Source organism: Lithobates pipiens, unplaced genomic scaffold, assembly GCF_037356315.1.
Source record: "Lithobates pipiens isolate NorthernLeopardFrog02 unplaced genomic scaffold, aLitPip1_a1.2 Scaffold_16, whole genome shotgun sequence".
NCBI lineage: Eukaryota > Metazoa > Chordata > Amphibia > Anura > Ranidae > Lithobates > Lithobates pipiens.
The window spans coordinates 546393279-546409498 of NW_027507748.1; the positions used below are offsets into that span (position 1 = coordinate 546393279).

The 16220-nt window shown below is 44.6% G+C and overlaps 1 protein-coding gene across 2 annotated transcripts in view; it reads left to right on the forward strand.

The window, feature by feature from the left end:
* The window catches only part of RDH5 (retinol dehydrogenase 5), a 101337-nt gene extending 88387 nt beyond the window's left edge, over positions 1-12950 (forward strand). For both annotated transcript variants that reach the window (XM_077483368.1, XM_077483367.1), the window contains exons 3-5: positions 2601-2859; positions 9724-9887; positions 12197-12950. In XM_077483368.1, coding sequence (XP_077339494.1) covers positions 2601-2859; positions 9724-9887; positions 12197-12420 — 647 coding nt within the window. In that variant the 3' untranslated portion in view covers positions 12421-12950. The remainder of the gene's footprint in view (positions 1-2600; positions 2860-9723; positions 9888-12196) is intronic.
* The last annotated feature ends 3270 nt before the right edge of the window (positions 12951-16220 follow it).

Consider the following 16220-nt stretch of genomic DNA (forward strand, 5'->3'; position numbering starts at 1 on the left):
CCACTGTGTATATACCCACATGTGTGACTCTATAGTGACTTGGGCTGCTCAGATGTGCTAGGAAGGAAATGTTCAGGGTAGGAAATACACTAAAAACTGAGCATGTTCACTAGCTGCCAACACTGCTCTGCAAAATCCCCAACTACAGTGAGGACATAGATTTAGGAGGAGACAGAGAGCAGCAGGATCAACCAGGTTTTTTGCAGAATACAGAAAACAAATCTCATAGTGATTGAGTGAGTATGAACAGCACATAATACACCATTTATTGATAGTTTTTATGTGGGTTTAATGACCCTTAAAATTAGGCTGCAGTGGGACCCTACTGAAGTGCACCATAATGCACCTGCCATGAACTGTAACTTGCTGTGTTAAAAAAAAGGTAAATTACAATTTTTGGGCCATTGATGTGTGTTGTTCGCCCATCCATAAAGAAAGAACTGCCTTAACACAACACACGTTAATGCACAACATAATGTGAGTTAAGTAGAAGAAAAGTCAAAACTATGACTACGGCTATTGGACAGGAAGTGAAGAAAAAACGCCACTAACAGGACACAGATGTGCAATAAACCTGGCAAGGATTAAAACCCTTACTCTATCCAAAATGGAAAAAATATTGTTCTTAGTTCTACATTAACATGTGTGTGTTAATATGCCACATCTGATCAAAGAAATATCAACGGGCCCTAGGTGCTTTGCATTTCTGACTTGTAGTCAGTAGTCTTGGGCTCAGTTCCTGCCAGGATGCTAATCACCTAGAGCAGCCTTTCTCAACCTTTTCAACACAGAGGAACCCTTGAAATAGTTCTCCAGTCTCCAGGAACCCCTGCTAAAAATTAGAACTCTACAACTCATGATACATTAGTGTGATGGTCAGTGAGAGGAATGGTCCTTATATTTGTGGTCATTGGGAAGAATTACCTCCTTATAGATAGCTAAAAAAAAGCAATGGGTGTCGGTGGGAACTTATCTGAGAGGCAGAAATTGCCCAATGCTGAAGGAACCCCTAGCAACCTCTGGAGGAACACTAGGGTTCCACTGAACCCTGGTTGAAAATCACTGACCTAGAGCTTGTATGTCCTGCCAGAGCTAGTGTGATATTGGTGCTCTATTAACTGGAAGGTCAATAGGTTTCTCACTAGCTCTTGTTAGTCTGTAGGACTGCTAGAGACACCAGATTATAATTTCCTCTGGATTGGGAACTGATGTGAATGTTGCTATGTACTCTGAAAAAATTTGAGGTTTATTATTAATTATACAGGATTTATATAGTGCCAACAGTTTGAGCAGCGCTTTACAATATAAAGGGAGACAATACAATTCAATACTAGAGGGTTGTGAGAGCTCTGCATCTGCTGCTCAAGTTTACAATCTAATAGGGAGGGGCTGGTGGAAGAAAAGGTAATAGCAGTGAGGGAAGAACTGATGGGAGAAATAAATGATTCAGTAGTTAGCTGACAGCAAGATGGGTTTCCCTGAAGAGATGAGTTTTCAGGGATCGCCTATAAGTGGACAGAGTAGGAAATATCTGGATAGATTGCGGTAGAGAGTTCCAGAGGATGGAAGAGGCTCTGGAGAAGTCTTGGGTGCAGGCATGTGAGGAGGTGACAAGGAAGCTAGAGAGAAAGAGGTCTTGGGTGGAGTGGAGACAACGGTTTGGGTGAAATAATGAGACAAGGTTATTGATGTAGCTCGGGTTGTAAATGGCTTTATATGTTGTTGTTAATATTTTGAAATTCATTTGTTGGGCAATCAGGAGCTAGTGGGGGGATTGGCAGAGAGGAGTGGCAGACACTGAGCGATTAGTAAGGAGGATGAATCTGGCAGCAGCATTCATGACAGACTGAAGGGGAGATAGCCATATAAGATTTTACTTGTCACAACAGAGGCAGCACCCCATATAAAATATATTATATATATATATATATATATATATATATATATATATATATATATATATATATATATTATTCCTACTTCTGTTATTTTTAATAAAGGGTAACTAAAGGCATTTTGGATAGAGTAAGGGTGGGTTATAACCCATGTCAGTGTTTTTGTTATTGTCCCATTGGGGAGATTTCCCTTCATTTCCTGTCTCATAACCAAAACAGTAAGTGAGAGGAAATACCTCCAAAAGTGAGGGAATCACAGGCTGTTACCAGGGTCCCTAGAACTAGTGTCCTCTTTGGAAGGTTTCCCATCTATTACTGTTCTGGGTGTCAACCCAAAATTAGTGATTTTCTTTTACTTTCAATGATAGCGTTAAACAGGACAAATAGAGAGGAGGAATACCCCTAATGGGGCACAGACAGCAATAAAAATTGACAGGATTTCTAATCCCTTTCGAATCTATCCAATGCTAAAAAAAAAGCATGTGCCTTTAATTCTACAATAAATATTACCTGAAACTACCAGAGTGAAGCTGAGTAGAAGACCTTTATCACATGTCCATGTTGGGGTGAACTTAGTGTGCTGAATGTCTGGGATGGAAGCAGCTTTTTTTTTTATACATGAAAGCCATCATTGGAAAACAGATGTTGCAGAACCGTGTTAATTTCTATTTTTAAAAATCTAACAACATTTTTTTCTTTCTATAGGTCTGTATGGGCTAGTCAACAATGCAGGCATTGCAAACCCAATAGGCCCTACTGAATGGATGACAGTAGAGGATTATCGAAGGGTTATGGAGGTGAACACGTTTGGCACCATTGGAGTGACATTAAGTTTTCTACCCCTAGTAAAGCAAGCACAGGGCAGAATTGTTAACATGGCCAGCGTACTCGGGAGGATATCAGCGAATGGAGGAGGTTACTGCGTCTCTAAATATGCTGTAGAGGCTTTTTCAGATAGCCTTAGGTAAGCCTATACTGAGTTTTAACATATAAGTCCTAATTTAAGGCTCAGTTCCCTCAAAATGATACTGAAGTTATAGGTGGAGCCTAGTGGGTCGATCCTAAACACTCCAGCAGCCACACCTGCGTGGCATAATTCTTGACTGTGTTCCTGTCCTTTGGGTAGCTCTAGGTTTTCTTGCCTATCTGTTGCATTCTTCATGACAAAAAAAATCTGTCAGGGAGATTGGGACACTTTACAATTGTCAGAGAAGGTGTGAAGGCCCAAGGTCTGAAACAAAGATATTCTACCAGCAGATTAAGAAAAGACGAAGAATATAAAACTATGAAGTGGTTTAATTGTTTGAAATGAGGAGAGCGGGAGATGTTCTGTCATCTAATAGGGCAGAACTATGCAGGGCTGACAACACTGCTTGGGATTTCAGTGCAGCAGAGATAACTTTATCAGCCATGACAGGAAGTTAGACAGGCCATAGACTATGCAATTATGATGATCATTAGATTCCCCTATTAACACAGTCAGTGTTAATGATGGATCCTTTCAGCTGCGCTATTGTATTGCTGGATGTTTCTCTGCCATCAGAATACAATGATCACTGCTGCCCCGCTATAGCCAGCGGCAGTGATCGTACAAAAAAACCTGAAGGGCTTTCAGTGTTAATAGGTATATGTGCGGGTATTGCAGAGATGTAAAAATTATGATGGGGCCTTGTAAGCTATCTAAGGGCATGCCTCTGATACAATTTACTGGCCCTATGATACTGCAAGACCCCTGACTGTCTGTTTGGACAGTGATGATAAGCCCTGTGCTGATCACAGGCACTCCCCCAAGAAAAAAAACCTCTCTAGCAATACAGACCAAACTGAGCTTGTGCAGCCTGACTCTATAGACTCTGCTATCAGGAAATGATCAGGGGTGAGTGGAAGAAGGACAGGATCAGAGAAGACAGGATCAAACAGCCTTTTGACAATGCAGAGGATTAACCCCTTAGGTTCACAGTGAGTATAAAGCCCCGTACACACTATCAGATTTTCTGCTGATTTTTGTCTTCAGATTTACCAAAACCATATAATATGAGGTCAAACCTTAGGAGTTTCAATTTGTAAGCAATCAGGCAGGCCCTTGCACTATATGGTTTTGGTAAATCTGAAGACAAAAATCAGCAGGAAATCTGATAGTGTGTATGGGGCTTAACAAGCATGCTTTACTGCATATACACACTGATTTTACTGTTGTGGGTTTAGTAACACTAATATCTACAATATACAAAATCGTCATGATCCATAGTCTACTGAATTCTTCTCTGCAGGAAGTGCTGGAAGGATGAATGATGACATATAGAAACACAAACATGGCAAATGTTAAACAGAATTGAGTACTTTGTAACATATGATATTGAAATTCCCAGTTTGTTTAGGCAGTAGAGACGTAAACTAAATACTATTAAGGGCCGGTTCACACTGGGGGCGATGCGAGGCGACACGACTTGCCGTGCCGCGATCTGACAAGTCGCCCCCGTTCTGTACAATGGAACCGTTCTGAGAGGAGCGACTCGAGTCGCTCCGACTCAGAAAAAAGGTTCCTGTACTACTTTTGGGCGACCTTGGGGGCGACTTGCATTGACTTCTATACAGAAGTCATTTGCAAGTCGCCGCTGAGGTCGCGGCGAGGCAAGTCGGTGTCGCCTCGCATCGCCCCCTGTGTAAACCTGCCCTAAAGCGGGAGTCCGCGTTTTTTTTTTTTTAAAAAGCCAGCAGCTACAAATACTGCAGCTGCTGACTTTTAAAATAGTGACACTTACCTGTCCAGCGCGCCCGCGATGTCGGCACCCGAAGCTGATCTCTCGATCGTCTCTCGGGTGCTGCCGCCACCATCTTGGGTATGGGAATCAGGAAGTGGAGCCTTTCGGATTCATTTCCCGGTTCCCTACTGCGCATGCGCAATAAGGATGGACCCGCAGCGGGGGACTTTTGGAAAGGGGCGTAATCTATGCCCCTTTCCGCAGAGAGCTATCCCGGAAGTGGGTGCAGATACTTGTACTGTACAGGTACCTGCACCCCCCTCCCCCCTGAAAGCTGCCAATTGTAGCGCCGGAGGGGGGGGGGAGGATTCCAATGAGCGGAAGGTCCACTTTAGGGTGGACCTCCGCTTTAATAGTGTATTTCAGACAGACCTACATAATGACCCAAAGATTTGTGTGCTGAGTCTTATAGATGTAGAATATTACGCAGTGCATGTATACACTACTATTTTTTGGTTGTTATCGTATTTCGTGCATGAAACATCATAGCTCAGAAATGGATATCACCTACTGCAGTGGTTCTCAACGCTGTCCGCTGTTTTAGGAATTTCTCTTATGCCCCGTACACACGTGTGGAATTTTCGGCGGAAAAATCTTGGATGGTTTTTCCGACAGAATTCCGCTCAAGCTTGGCTTGCATACACATGATCACACAAAAGTTCTCTGAACTTTCGACCGTCAAAAACGCGGTGATGTACAACACTACGACGAGCCAAGAAAATTAAGTTCAATGCCTCCAAGCATGCATCGAAATTGTTTCCGAGCATGCGTAGGAATTTTGCGCATCAGAATTGCTACAGACAATCAGAATTTCCAATCTGAACTTTTTCCTTAGGAAGAATAGAGTGCCCGTTCTCAATCTTTTGCTGGCGGAAATTCCGCCAGCAAAAGTCCACACAGTCGGAATTTCTGACCAAAAGCTCACATCTGACTTTTTCTGGCGGAATTTCCGATTGTGTGTATGGTACATTAGATAAAATAGCTGTCCAAAATACCTAGCCATTGACGGATAGTTACGGCCGCTCTGCCTATACCCAGCAATGAGAGGCTGACAGTCTGCCGGTCTTCATTTGTATAATCACTTTAAAGTGATTGTAAAGGTAAATTTTTTTTTTAAATAACAAACATGTCATACTTACCTCCTCTGTGCAAGGGTTTTGCACAGAGTGGCCTTGATCTTCCTATTCTGGGGTCCCTCAGCGGTGCTCCATCGAGTGCCCCCGCGGAGAGCCGCATTCCCTGGGAGAACAGAGAGTAGGCTAATGCCCCGCCACCAGCTCCTGTGGCACTGAATTTGATTGACAGCAGCGGGAGATGTATGCGGACATTGCTTCATACAGGCTGAGCAGATGCACCTGTCAGCGCAGTCATGACAATCTACTGATTCTTGCCACTGTCCGTGCCTGTCTGTATCCATGTGAAGAAAGCCTTATAAACATATCTATTATGCCCTGTACACATGATCGGACATTCCGACGACAAAATCTGTCTGATTTTTTCCGACGGATTTTGGCCCAAACTTGTCTTGCATACACATGGTCGCACAAAGTTGTCGGAAAATCCGATCGTTCAGAGCCTGGTGATGTACAACATGTATGACTAAACTATAAAGAGGCCAGTGGCCAATTGCTTTCGTCTCGCAATTTATTCTGAGCATGTGTGGCACTTTATCTGTCGAAATTGTCTACACACGATCGGAATTTAAAAAATTGGATTTTGTTGTTGGAAAATTGTAGATCCTGCTCTCAAACTTTGTGTGTCGGAAATTCTGACGGAAAAAGTCAGATGGAGCCCACACACGATCGTTTTTTCCGATAACAAGATCCGATTGCACATTTTCCGTCGGAAAGTCCGACCATGTGTATGGGGCATTAGAGTGCAAAGACTGTATGACTTAGGCCGCGTACACACGGGCGGATTGTCTGCCCAACTAAGTTCGTCAGACAATCCGACAGACAGTCCGTCCAAACTTTTGAATGAACGGACTTGCCCACACACGCGGAGGAAAGTCCGCTCATTTCGAGCGCGTCTCCAGGTAGGCGGGGCCCGCGAAGGAGACGTCGCTGGCCCCGCCGCCTGGAATGGACTTAAAGGGGAACCCCAACGCCGAAAAAAATCGGCGTGGGGGTGTCCCCCAAGTCCACAACAGACCCTTGTCCGAGCACGCTACCCGGCCGGCCAGGAAAGGGGGGCGAGCGAGCGCCCCCCCTCCTGAGCCGTACCAGGCCGCGTGCCCTCAACATGGGGGGTGCCTTGGGGAAGGGGGGGCCGCGCGGCCCCCCCACCCCAAAGCACCTTGTCCCCATGTTGATGAGGACAAGGGCCTCTTCCCGACAACCCTGGCCGTTGGTTGTCGGGGTCTGCGGGCGGGGGGCTTATCGGAATCCGGGAGCCCCCTTTAATAAGGGGGCCCCCGGATACCGGCCCCCACCCTATGTGAATAAGTATGGGGTACAATGTACCCCTACCCATTCACCTGTGAAAAAAAGTACAAAAAAAACACAACACAGGGTTAAAATATTTTATTGCACAGCTCCGGGGGTCTTCCGTCTTCGGGGGTCTTCTCGCCGGACTCCTCCGCTATCTTCTTGTAGCTCTTTTGCTAGCGGAGGAGTCCGGCTTTCTTCCTCCCCGCCGCCGGCCTCTTCTCCCGACTTCGGGGGTCTTGTCCCCCTCTTCGGTTCTTCTGCCGGGCCACCGCGCCTTCTTCTAGCTCTTTTACAGGCGGTGGCCCGGTCTTCTGTCGCCGCTGTCGCCTTCCGTTCTTCTTCTTCTTCCCCAGGAGATGTTGCCTCGACGATCTCTCCGGCCGGAATGCCAGAGCCGCGCTGCGCGGCCACTTATATAGTGACAATGGGGCGGTGTCACATGGTATATGTCACATGGGTTGGTCACATGGGTTGATGTCACATGGGGACTATGACGTCGTAAGGGGGCGGGGTCACCATGTGACACCAACCCATGTGACATATACCATGTGACACCGCCCCATTGTCACTATATAAGTGGCCGCGCAGCGCGGCTCTGGCATTCCGGCCGGAGAGATCGTCGAGGCAACATCTCCTGGGGAAGAAGAAGAAGAAGAAGAAGAACGGAAGGCGGCGGCGACAGCGACAGCTGCGACAGAAGACCGGGCCACCGCCTGTAAAAGAGCTAGAAGAAGGCGCGGTGGCCCGGCAGAAGAACCGAAGAGGGGGACAAGACCCCCGAAGTCGGGAGAAGAGGCCGGCGGCGGGGAGGAAGAAAGCCGGACTCCTCCGCTAGCAAAAGAGCTACAAGAAGATAGCAGAGGAGTCCGGCGAGAAGACCCCCGAAGACGGAAGACCCCCGGAGCTGTGCAATAAAATATTTTAACCCTGTGTTGTGTTTTTTTTTGTACTTTTTTTCACAGGTGAATGGGTAGGGGTACATTGTACCCCATACTCATTCACATAGGGTGGGGGGCCGGTATCCGGGGGCCCCCTTATTAAAGGGGGCTCCCGGATTCCGATAAGCCCCCCGCCCGCAGACCCCGACAACCAACTGCCAGGGTTGTCGGGAAGAGGCCCTTGTCCTCATCAACATGGGGACAAGGTGCTTTGGGGTGGGGGGGGCCGCGCGGCCCCCCTTCCCCAAGGCACCCCCCATGTTGAGGGTACGCGGCCTGGTACGGCTCAGGAGGGGGGGAGCGCTCGCTCACCCCCCTTTCCTGGCCGGCCGGGTAGCGTGCTCGGACAAGGGTCTGTTGTGGACTTGGGGGGGACCCCCACGCCGATTTTTTTCGGTGTTGGGGTTCCCCTTTAAGTCCATACCAGGCGGCGGGGGCCGCGACGTCTCCGTCGCGGGCCCCGCCTACCTGGATACCCGCTCGAAATGAGTGGGCTTTTCTCCGGGCGGGAAAAGTCCGCTCATTTCGAAAGTACAGCAGACTGGCACACACACGGGTGGACTGTCCGCTCAAACCAAGTTTGGACGGACAATCTTACAGAAATTCCGTAAGACTTTGTTCGTCAGACAGTCCGCTGAAAAAGTCAGCTGAAGCCCACACACGAGCGGACTGTCCGCTGAAATGTGTTTCGGCGGACTAAGTTGGCCAGACAGTCCGCCCGTGTGTACGCGGCCTTAGAAAATTACTGTTATCATATACCAACATTACATGCTCTGTGAAAGTAAACGTTTCCCTTAGGCTCCATTCACACCAATGCTTTTTTTTGCAGAAATGTAGGACTTTTTTTAACATGGGTTTCTATGGAACATGTTCACGTCAATGCATTTTGGAATGGGTCAAGGGACGTTTTTAAATGCAAAACTGTGCTTTTTTTGCATATTTGGCTAATAGACTTCAATGGAGAAGCTGCAGAAAAGCATGTAGTGCGGTTTTACCACATTTTACTGTAATTTTGCTGTGATTTGAATTTTTAAATCTGCCCTACAACAAATTTTCCCCCAAAAAAGCATAAAAACACAAAGCACAAATCGCTGTAAAATTGCGGCAAAATCGCTGTTAAAAACCTGCAAAAAGCGCAGCAAAAAACCACTGCAGAAACGCTCGAAAGAAACTTGCATAGAGTGAATCAAGCCTAAAAAGAAAGACATGACACTGATATGTTCATTTCAGCCATGTAGAGCTGTTAGGCTCCTTTCACAGTGGGGAGGTGTGGGCGTCGGCGGTAAAGCGCCAATATTTTTAGCGGCGCTTTACCGTCGTTTCATTAGCGGCGGTTTTAACCCCCGCTAACGTCTGAAAAAGGGTCGAAAAAGGGTTAAAACCGCCCGGTATAGCCGCGCAGCCCCATTAATTTCAATGGATAGGAGCGGTTTAGGAGCGGTGAATACACCGCTCCTTTCACCACTCCAAAGACGCGGCTAGCAGGACTTTTTTCACCGTCCTGCTAGTGCACAGCTCCAGTGTGAAAGCCCTCCGGCTTTCACACTGGAGTGAAAGGGGCCGTTTTTTTTTCAGGCACTACACAGGCGCTATTTTTAGCACTGTAGCTCCTGAAATCCGCCCTAGTGTGAAAGGGGCCTTAGAGAGGAAGAAACTAGTTTAACTGGTTAAATTCAAGATTTTTTTTTCTATTCTACAGAAGGGACGTGCAACACTTCGGTGTTAAAGTCTGCATCATAGAGCCCGGCTTCTTTAAAACAGCAGTTACCGACTTGGATTCCATTGAAAAGTCTCTGCAGCAGCTTTGGGACCAAATGCCCTCTGAGACAAGGAAGAGCTACGGGGATACGTATTACAAAAAGTGTATGTTTCTGACCATACAGAGTCTTGTTTCCCAAAAATACTGAGTATGCTGGAGTCATGGATGTTGAGGGACCAAAATGCAAATTTTGCTTATTAAAAGTGTGCCCTGGCCCCTGATGCCCAGTTGTAGTATTGTTTATGTTGCCACAAGAGGATGTGTTCTTTAGCACAAGAGGATGATATTTATTGATTTATCTTTACTAATTTGATTCATAGCGCTGTACTTAATGATTTGATATAACTGTGATTTGTGTATGTGGGAAGCATATAAAGTGTGAGCAAGGTACTAAGACACAAGAGATAGGGGAGCAGTGCATTCATTTACAATGTGAGGAGTGTGGAAGCCATTATGATGCTTCAGTAAAGCCCCATACACGCTATCAGATTTTCTGCTGATTTTTTCCTTCAGATTTACCAAAACCATATAATATGAGGTCAAACTTTAGGAGTTTCAATTTGTATGCAATCAGGCAGGCCCTTGCATTACATGGTTTTGGTAAATCTGAAGACAAAAATCAGCAGAAAATCTGAGTGTGTATGGGGCTTAAGTCAGTGGTCCTCAAATGTGTGCTAAAATGACATGTGAAACAAGTCCTGGTGAGACTCAAAGATAGGTTTATAAACACTGTAGTAATATGTATTTCTCACTATGAATCCGTAGGGCTGTCCATAGATTATACAATTTTCTTGTACAATTTACCATATAATATGAGGTCAAACCTAAAAACTTTCAATTTGCATGCAATAAGGCAGGCCCTTGCACTACATAGTTGAAGGTAAATCTAAAGGAATTTTTTTTATTTTATTTTTTTAACAGAAAATTGTATTAGTTTTGTTCAGTACATGTCAGAACAGTGGCACAATCTCAGCAGTGATTATCGTGACAGTTTACAGAAGTAAATCAAGAAGTAAAAAAAAAAAATAAGGGCTGGCCACCATAAGAAACTTGCCAGGCTAAATTAGGCATTCCTATAATATCCCTCTCAGGCCAGAAAGGTAACCAAAAGGTAAAATCAGTACAAGGTACATGAGACTAAAGGTAGGATATAATCATCTACACCCGGGTCATGTCGCCCACCATCTTAGGCAAAGAAATTAACAATTTCCCAGACCCTCCTCAGCCCTCCCACCTCAGTGCCCGGATGAATCCTTTCCACCTTCAGCTTGTCGGCTAAGTAGTTGGCCTCTCCCGGGTCCAGGGTCCCCATATATTTTCGAATTTTTTGGCACAGTTTCTCTCCAGGTATGTCAGTTTATAAAGCGGTAGGGCCGCATCGACCAGGGCCCTCCACTGGGTCACCATCGGGGGGCTGAGATTCTGCCACTTAATCAAGACAGCTTTCCTCGCATAGAAGGCTGAGTAAAATACAAATTGTTTTTTGGCCTGAGGTGCTTGTATCATAGATCATCATCTTAGATTCTTGGCCATTATAAGCCAATCTTTCTTTGTTATCGATAATACAAGTTTGTAGGCAGTCATAGCCTGTGAAGAGCTACATCAGTCTTTTTCATGGGTATGCTGTGTGCACAGTAAACTGACAAACTGCTTTAAAGTGATAGTATGGGTTCCCTTTTTTTTTAATCAAAATAATAAACATGTTATACTTACCTGCTCTGTGCAGTGGTTGTGCACAGAGTAGCCCCGATCCTCCTCTTCTGATGTTCCCCACCAGAACACCTGGCTCCTCTACTTCACCGAGTACCCTCATAGAAAGCCACTTTCTATGGGGGCACTCGTGCAGATTTGATACCAAGCTGGGCTGTTTGCGTCTATTTAGACACACAGCATGACTCAGGCTCTCTGCTCACAGGTTTTACTTCAGGTGGTTACACCAGGACGATGCCTGCAGCTGCTGTAGCAGTACAGTTTTTTAGAGCTAGCAGTCAGCTCTCTTGTAAAAGCATTCCTAGCAGCTAACTAGCCGCTGGACTGCTCTTGCAAGCAATTGGGGGGGACTTCCCCCTTCCCGCCACCCTTCGCAGCTTGCCCGGGTTCTCTCGTCCCACCGGGAGACCTGGGATCTGCTATGGTAACCCGGAAGCAATCACCTGACATCACTTCCAGTATACCTGCATGTCAACGCCACCATTTCTAAAAAATCTAAAGGATTTAAGAAACACTGATCTTGGTGTTTTGAATGCTTTTAAGGACAGAGGAGGGATTTGGGGTCATATAGAGGGAGTCATATAGTGGGAGTGCATGCTTATGGGTAGCAAAACACAGGGGTTTACATACACTTGCTAAAAGGAGGTAAGGGGCACATGAATAAACAGGCTTCTCTTAACTGCTTTTGATGTTTGTTTCTTAGATATGAAAGTCCAAAGGCTGATTATGAATTTCATATGTGATCCTGACATCTCCAAAGTGCCTAAATGCATCGAACATGCCTTACAAGCAAGATACCCTCGTACAAGATACAGCCCAGGCTGGGATGCAAAGTTGGTGTGGCTACCAGCTTCTTACATGCCAAGTTTCATTGTGGATGCGGTTCTTGCCTTAGTTCTTCCCAAACCTGAACAGCGAGTGGGCTAGATCACAATGAGAAGCTTCCAAACCTTGGTCTCATCTAGGGAGTTTAAACGTACTGCGGTAATTGCTGAACATCATCTTCTTCATAATGGACAAAACCAACTCTGTACTGAAATCCTATGACATCTATTGTGGTACTAGAAGTATTTACACCAAATCAAGATAAGATAAAGTGTGTTTTTATTCTCAGCTATTTGTGGTTGGCTGGCCTGTCCTCCTTGATGCGTGTAAATTTTGGCAAACCTAAATTACGTAATTTCACACAGTAAATAACATCATTTTCGATCACATTATCTGTACCAACTTTCCGTGTTTTGGGATAAACTGCTATGAACTTATGATTTTTCTGTGTTAAATGCAATAGTTGTAGATGAATAGAAAAAACAAAATTAACCCTATCAAATAACATGACACTTAATAGACCATGTCTACAGTATTTCCCCTGCTTAAAACATTCAGATAAATGTTCTGTATACTGCATATCTATGCTTAAATGGTAGCCAAATGCCAATTTTTATAATAAAACTGAACTCGTGGTTATTTTAAATTAAACTTAAAGTGGAACTTTACCCATAACAACTTGATAAATAATGATTTGCTTTAGCAAGGGCAAGGGCCTCACAATTTCTTACATCGGATACCCAGTTATGGTTCTATAGCTGGTCAAAGAACCACAAGAAGGAAATGGAAAAGTAAAGATCAGAAAATGGAAAATTGAATTCAAATACTTACTGTAATTTTCCTTTCCTGACGAGCTCCATGGCAGCACAGCTGGGTATAGGTTCCACCCCCCATGCCTCCAGAACTTAACTCATATAAATTTGAGCCCACCAACAGCCTCAGCATTCTGTAACTAGTCCTATATAACTGGGTGGGATCTGTGCGGCCATGGAGCTCGTCAGAAAAGGAAAATTACGGTAAGTATTTGAATTCAATTTTCCATTTTCCTGACGGCTCCATGTCAGCACAGCTGGGAACTAACTAGCCAAAACAGGGGAGGGATAATGCTACACACTCCTCAATTCTGACTAAAGAAACAGAAGTCAGGATGCCTCTGCCAAACTCAACCATCATTAAGCCATGAATATGAATATTTTGGTGCCACGTAGCTGCCTTGCAGACAGTTTCAGACACTCGGCCTGCTGCCACTCTCAAGGTCGAGACCCTTCTAGTAAAGGGTGCCATGATTCTCCTGGCACAGCCAACCCTTTCAACTTGTAGGCCAATGGAGCTTTACCAACCAAGAGGCAATAATCTTGCTGGAATTCGTAAAATCATTATGTGTTCCACCTGGAATGACAAACAAATGCTTCGACTTCCTGATGGCAGAAGTCACCTTGATTAAACATTTTAACCACTTCAGCCCAGGACCAATTGTAAGCCTAAGGACCAGAGGTATTTTTACAATTTCGCACTGCACTGCTTTAACTGGTAATTGCGCGGTCATGCAATGTTGTACCCAAACAAAATTTGCGTCCTTTTCTTCCCACAAATAGAGCTTTCTTTTGATGGTATTTGATTGCCTCTGCAATATTTCTTTTTTACGATATAAAAGGAAAAAGACTGAAAATTTAAAAAAATATATATTTTCTACTTTTTGTTATAAGAAAAATCGAATAAACTAAATTTTAGTCATACATTTAGGCCAAAATGTATTCAGCCACATGTCTTTAGTAAAAAAAAATGTCAATAAGCGTATAGATTTATTGGTTTGCGCAAAAGTTATAGCGTCTACAAACTAGAGTACATTTTCTGGAATTTACATAGCTTTTAATTTATGACTGCCTATCTAATTTATTGAGGTGCTAAAATGGCAGGGCAGTACAAACCCCCCCCCCTAAATGACCCCATTTTGGAAAGTAGACACCCCAAGGAAATTGCTGAGGGGCATGTTGAGCCCATTGAATATTTTTTTTTTGTCCCAAGTGATTGAATAATGACACAAAACAAAAAAAAGTTTACAAAAAGTTGTCACTAAATGATATATTGCTCACACATGCCATAGTTATATGTGGAATTGCACCCCAAAATATATTCTGCTGCTTGTCCTGAGTACGGGGATACCACATATGTGGGACTTTTTGGGAGTCTATCCGCGTACGGCACCCCGAAAACCAATCACTGCCTTCAGGATTTCTAAGGGTGCAAATTTTTGATTTCACTCCTCACTACCTATTACAGTTTCAAAGACAATAAAATGCCAAAATAACACAAAACCCCCCAAATGACCCCATTTTGGAAAGTAGATACCCCAAGGAAATTGCTGAGGGGCATGTTGAGCCCATTGAATATATTTTTTTTGTCCCAAGTGATTAAATAATGACACAAAAAAAAAAGTTTACAAAAAGTTGTCACTAAATGATATATTGCTCACACATGCCATAGTTATATGTGGAATTGCACCCCAAAATATATTCTGCTGCTTCTCCTGAGTACGGGGATACCACATATGTGGGACTTTTTGGGAGCCTAGCCGCGTACGGCACCCCGAAATCCAATCACTGCCTTCAGGATTTCTAAGGGTGCAAATTTTTGATTTCACTCCTCACTACCTATCACAGTTTCGAAGGCCATAAAATGCCAAAATAGCACAAACCCCCCCCCCCCCAAATGACCCCATTTTGGAAAGTAGACACCCCAAGCTATTTACTGAGAGGCATGTTAAGTCCATGAAATATTTTATATTTTGCCACCAATTTATTTATTTTTTTTGCACAAAGTTGCCACTAAATCATATATTGCTCACACATGCTATGGGCATAAGTGAAATTACACCCCAAAATAAATTTTGCTGCTTCTCCCGAGTACGGGGATACCACATGTGGGGGACTTTTTGGGAGCCTAGCCACGTACAGGACCCCGAAAACCAAGCACTGCCTTCAGGATTTAAATATAAAACGCTACCAAAAAAAATGTTAGCAATCGCAGGGATCAGGCCTGACTCTGCGAACGCTGCAGTTATGTGTTTAGTGTTTTGTAAGTGACAGTGATCGCTCGATACTGCACTTGGGTGGGCTGGACAGAGGGGCAAAACGCAGGTGCTAGCAGGTATCTGGGCTGATCCCGCTAACAATGCGTTTTTTTGGAACCCTAAACTGCTGGGGATGCTAGTATAGATCTGATCAGATCAGATATTGATCTGTTCAGATTCTATACCACTACGGGAGGTTTATGCTTTGCACGTGGGTGTTAGCGGTACTGACACTAACCTAGCGCTGCCTGGGGCGACGCAGACCCTGACCCTAAAACCTAATTGATATCACCCCCCGGGTGATCAGGGGGTTAAACCTTTATTGGGTAATAAATGGTGGGTATAATAAGCAAACTTACTAACCAGAGTCACCCGTAACACTTATACAGTGATCACTGGTGAAAGGGTTAACTAGGGGCAATCAGGGGCTAAAACCTTTATTAGATAGTATATGGGGGTCCCGGACGCTATATAAAAACCTGACGGGGAACCTAAATAACTAACTGGCTATCCAGCATCACCAGTGACACTTATACGGTGATCGCTGGTGAAAGGGTTAACTCTAGGGGCAATCAGGGGGTTAAAACCTTTATTGGCTAGTATATGGGGGTACCTAATGCTATAAAAACCTGGCGGTGAACATAAAAAATAACTAGCTACCTAGCAGCACCAGTGACACTAATGCAGCGATCAGAAAAACGATCGCTTAGTGACACTGGCAAAAGGGGGTGAAAGGGTTAACTCTAGGGGCAATCAGGGGGTTAAACCTTTATTAGGGGGGGTAAGGGGCTACCCTGGACCTAACACTAACTGCCCTGACACTTTTAACTGT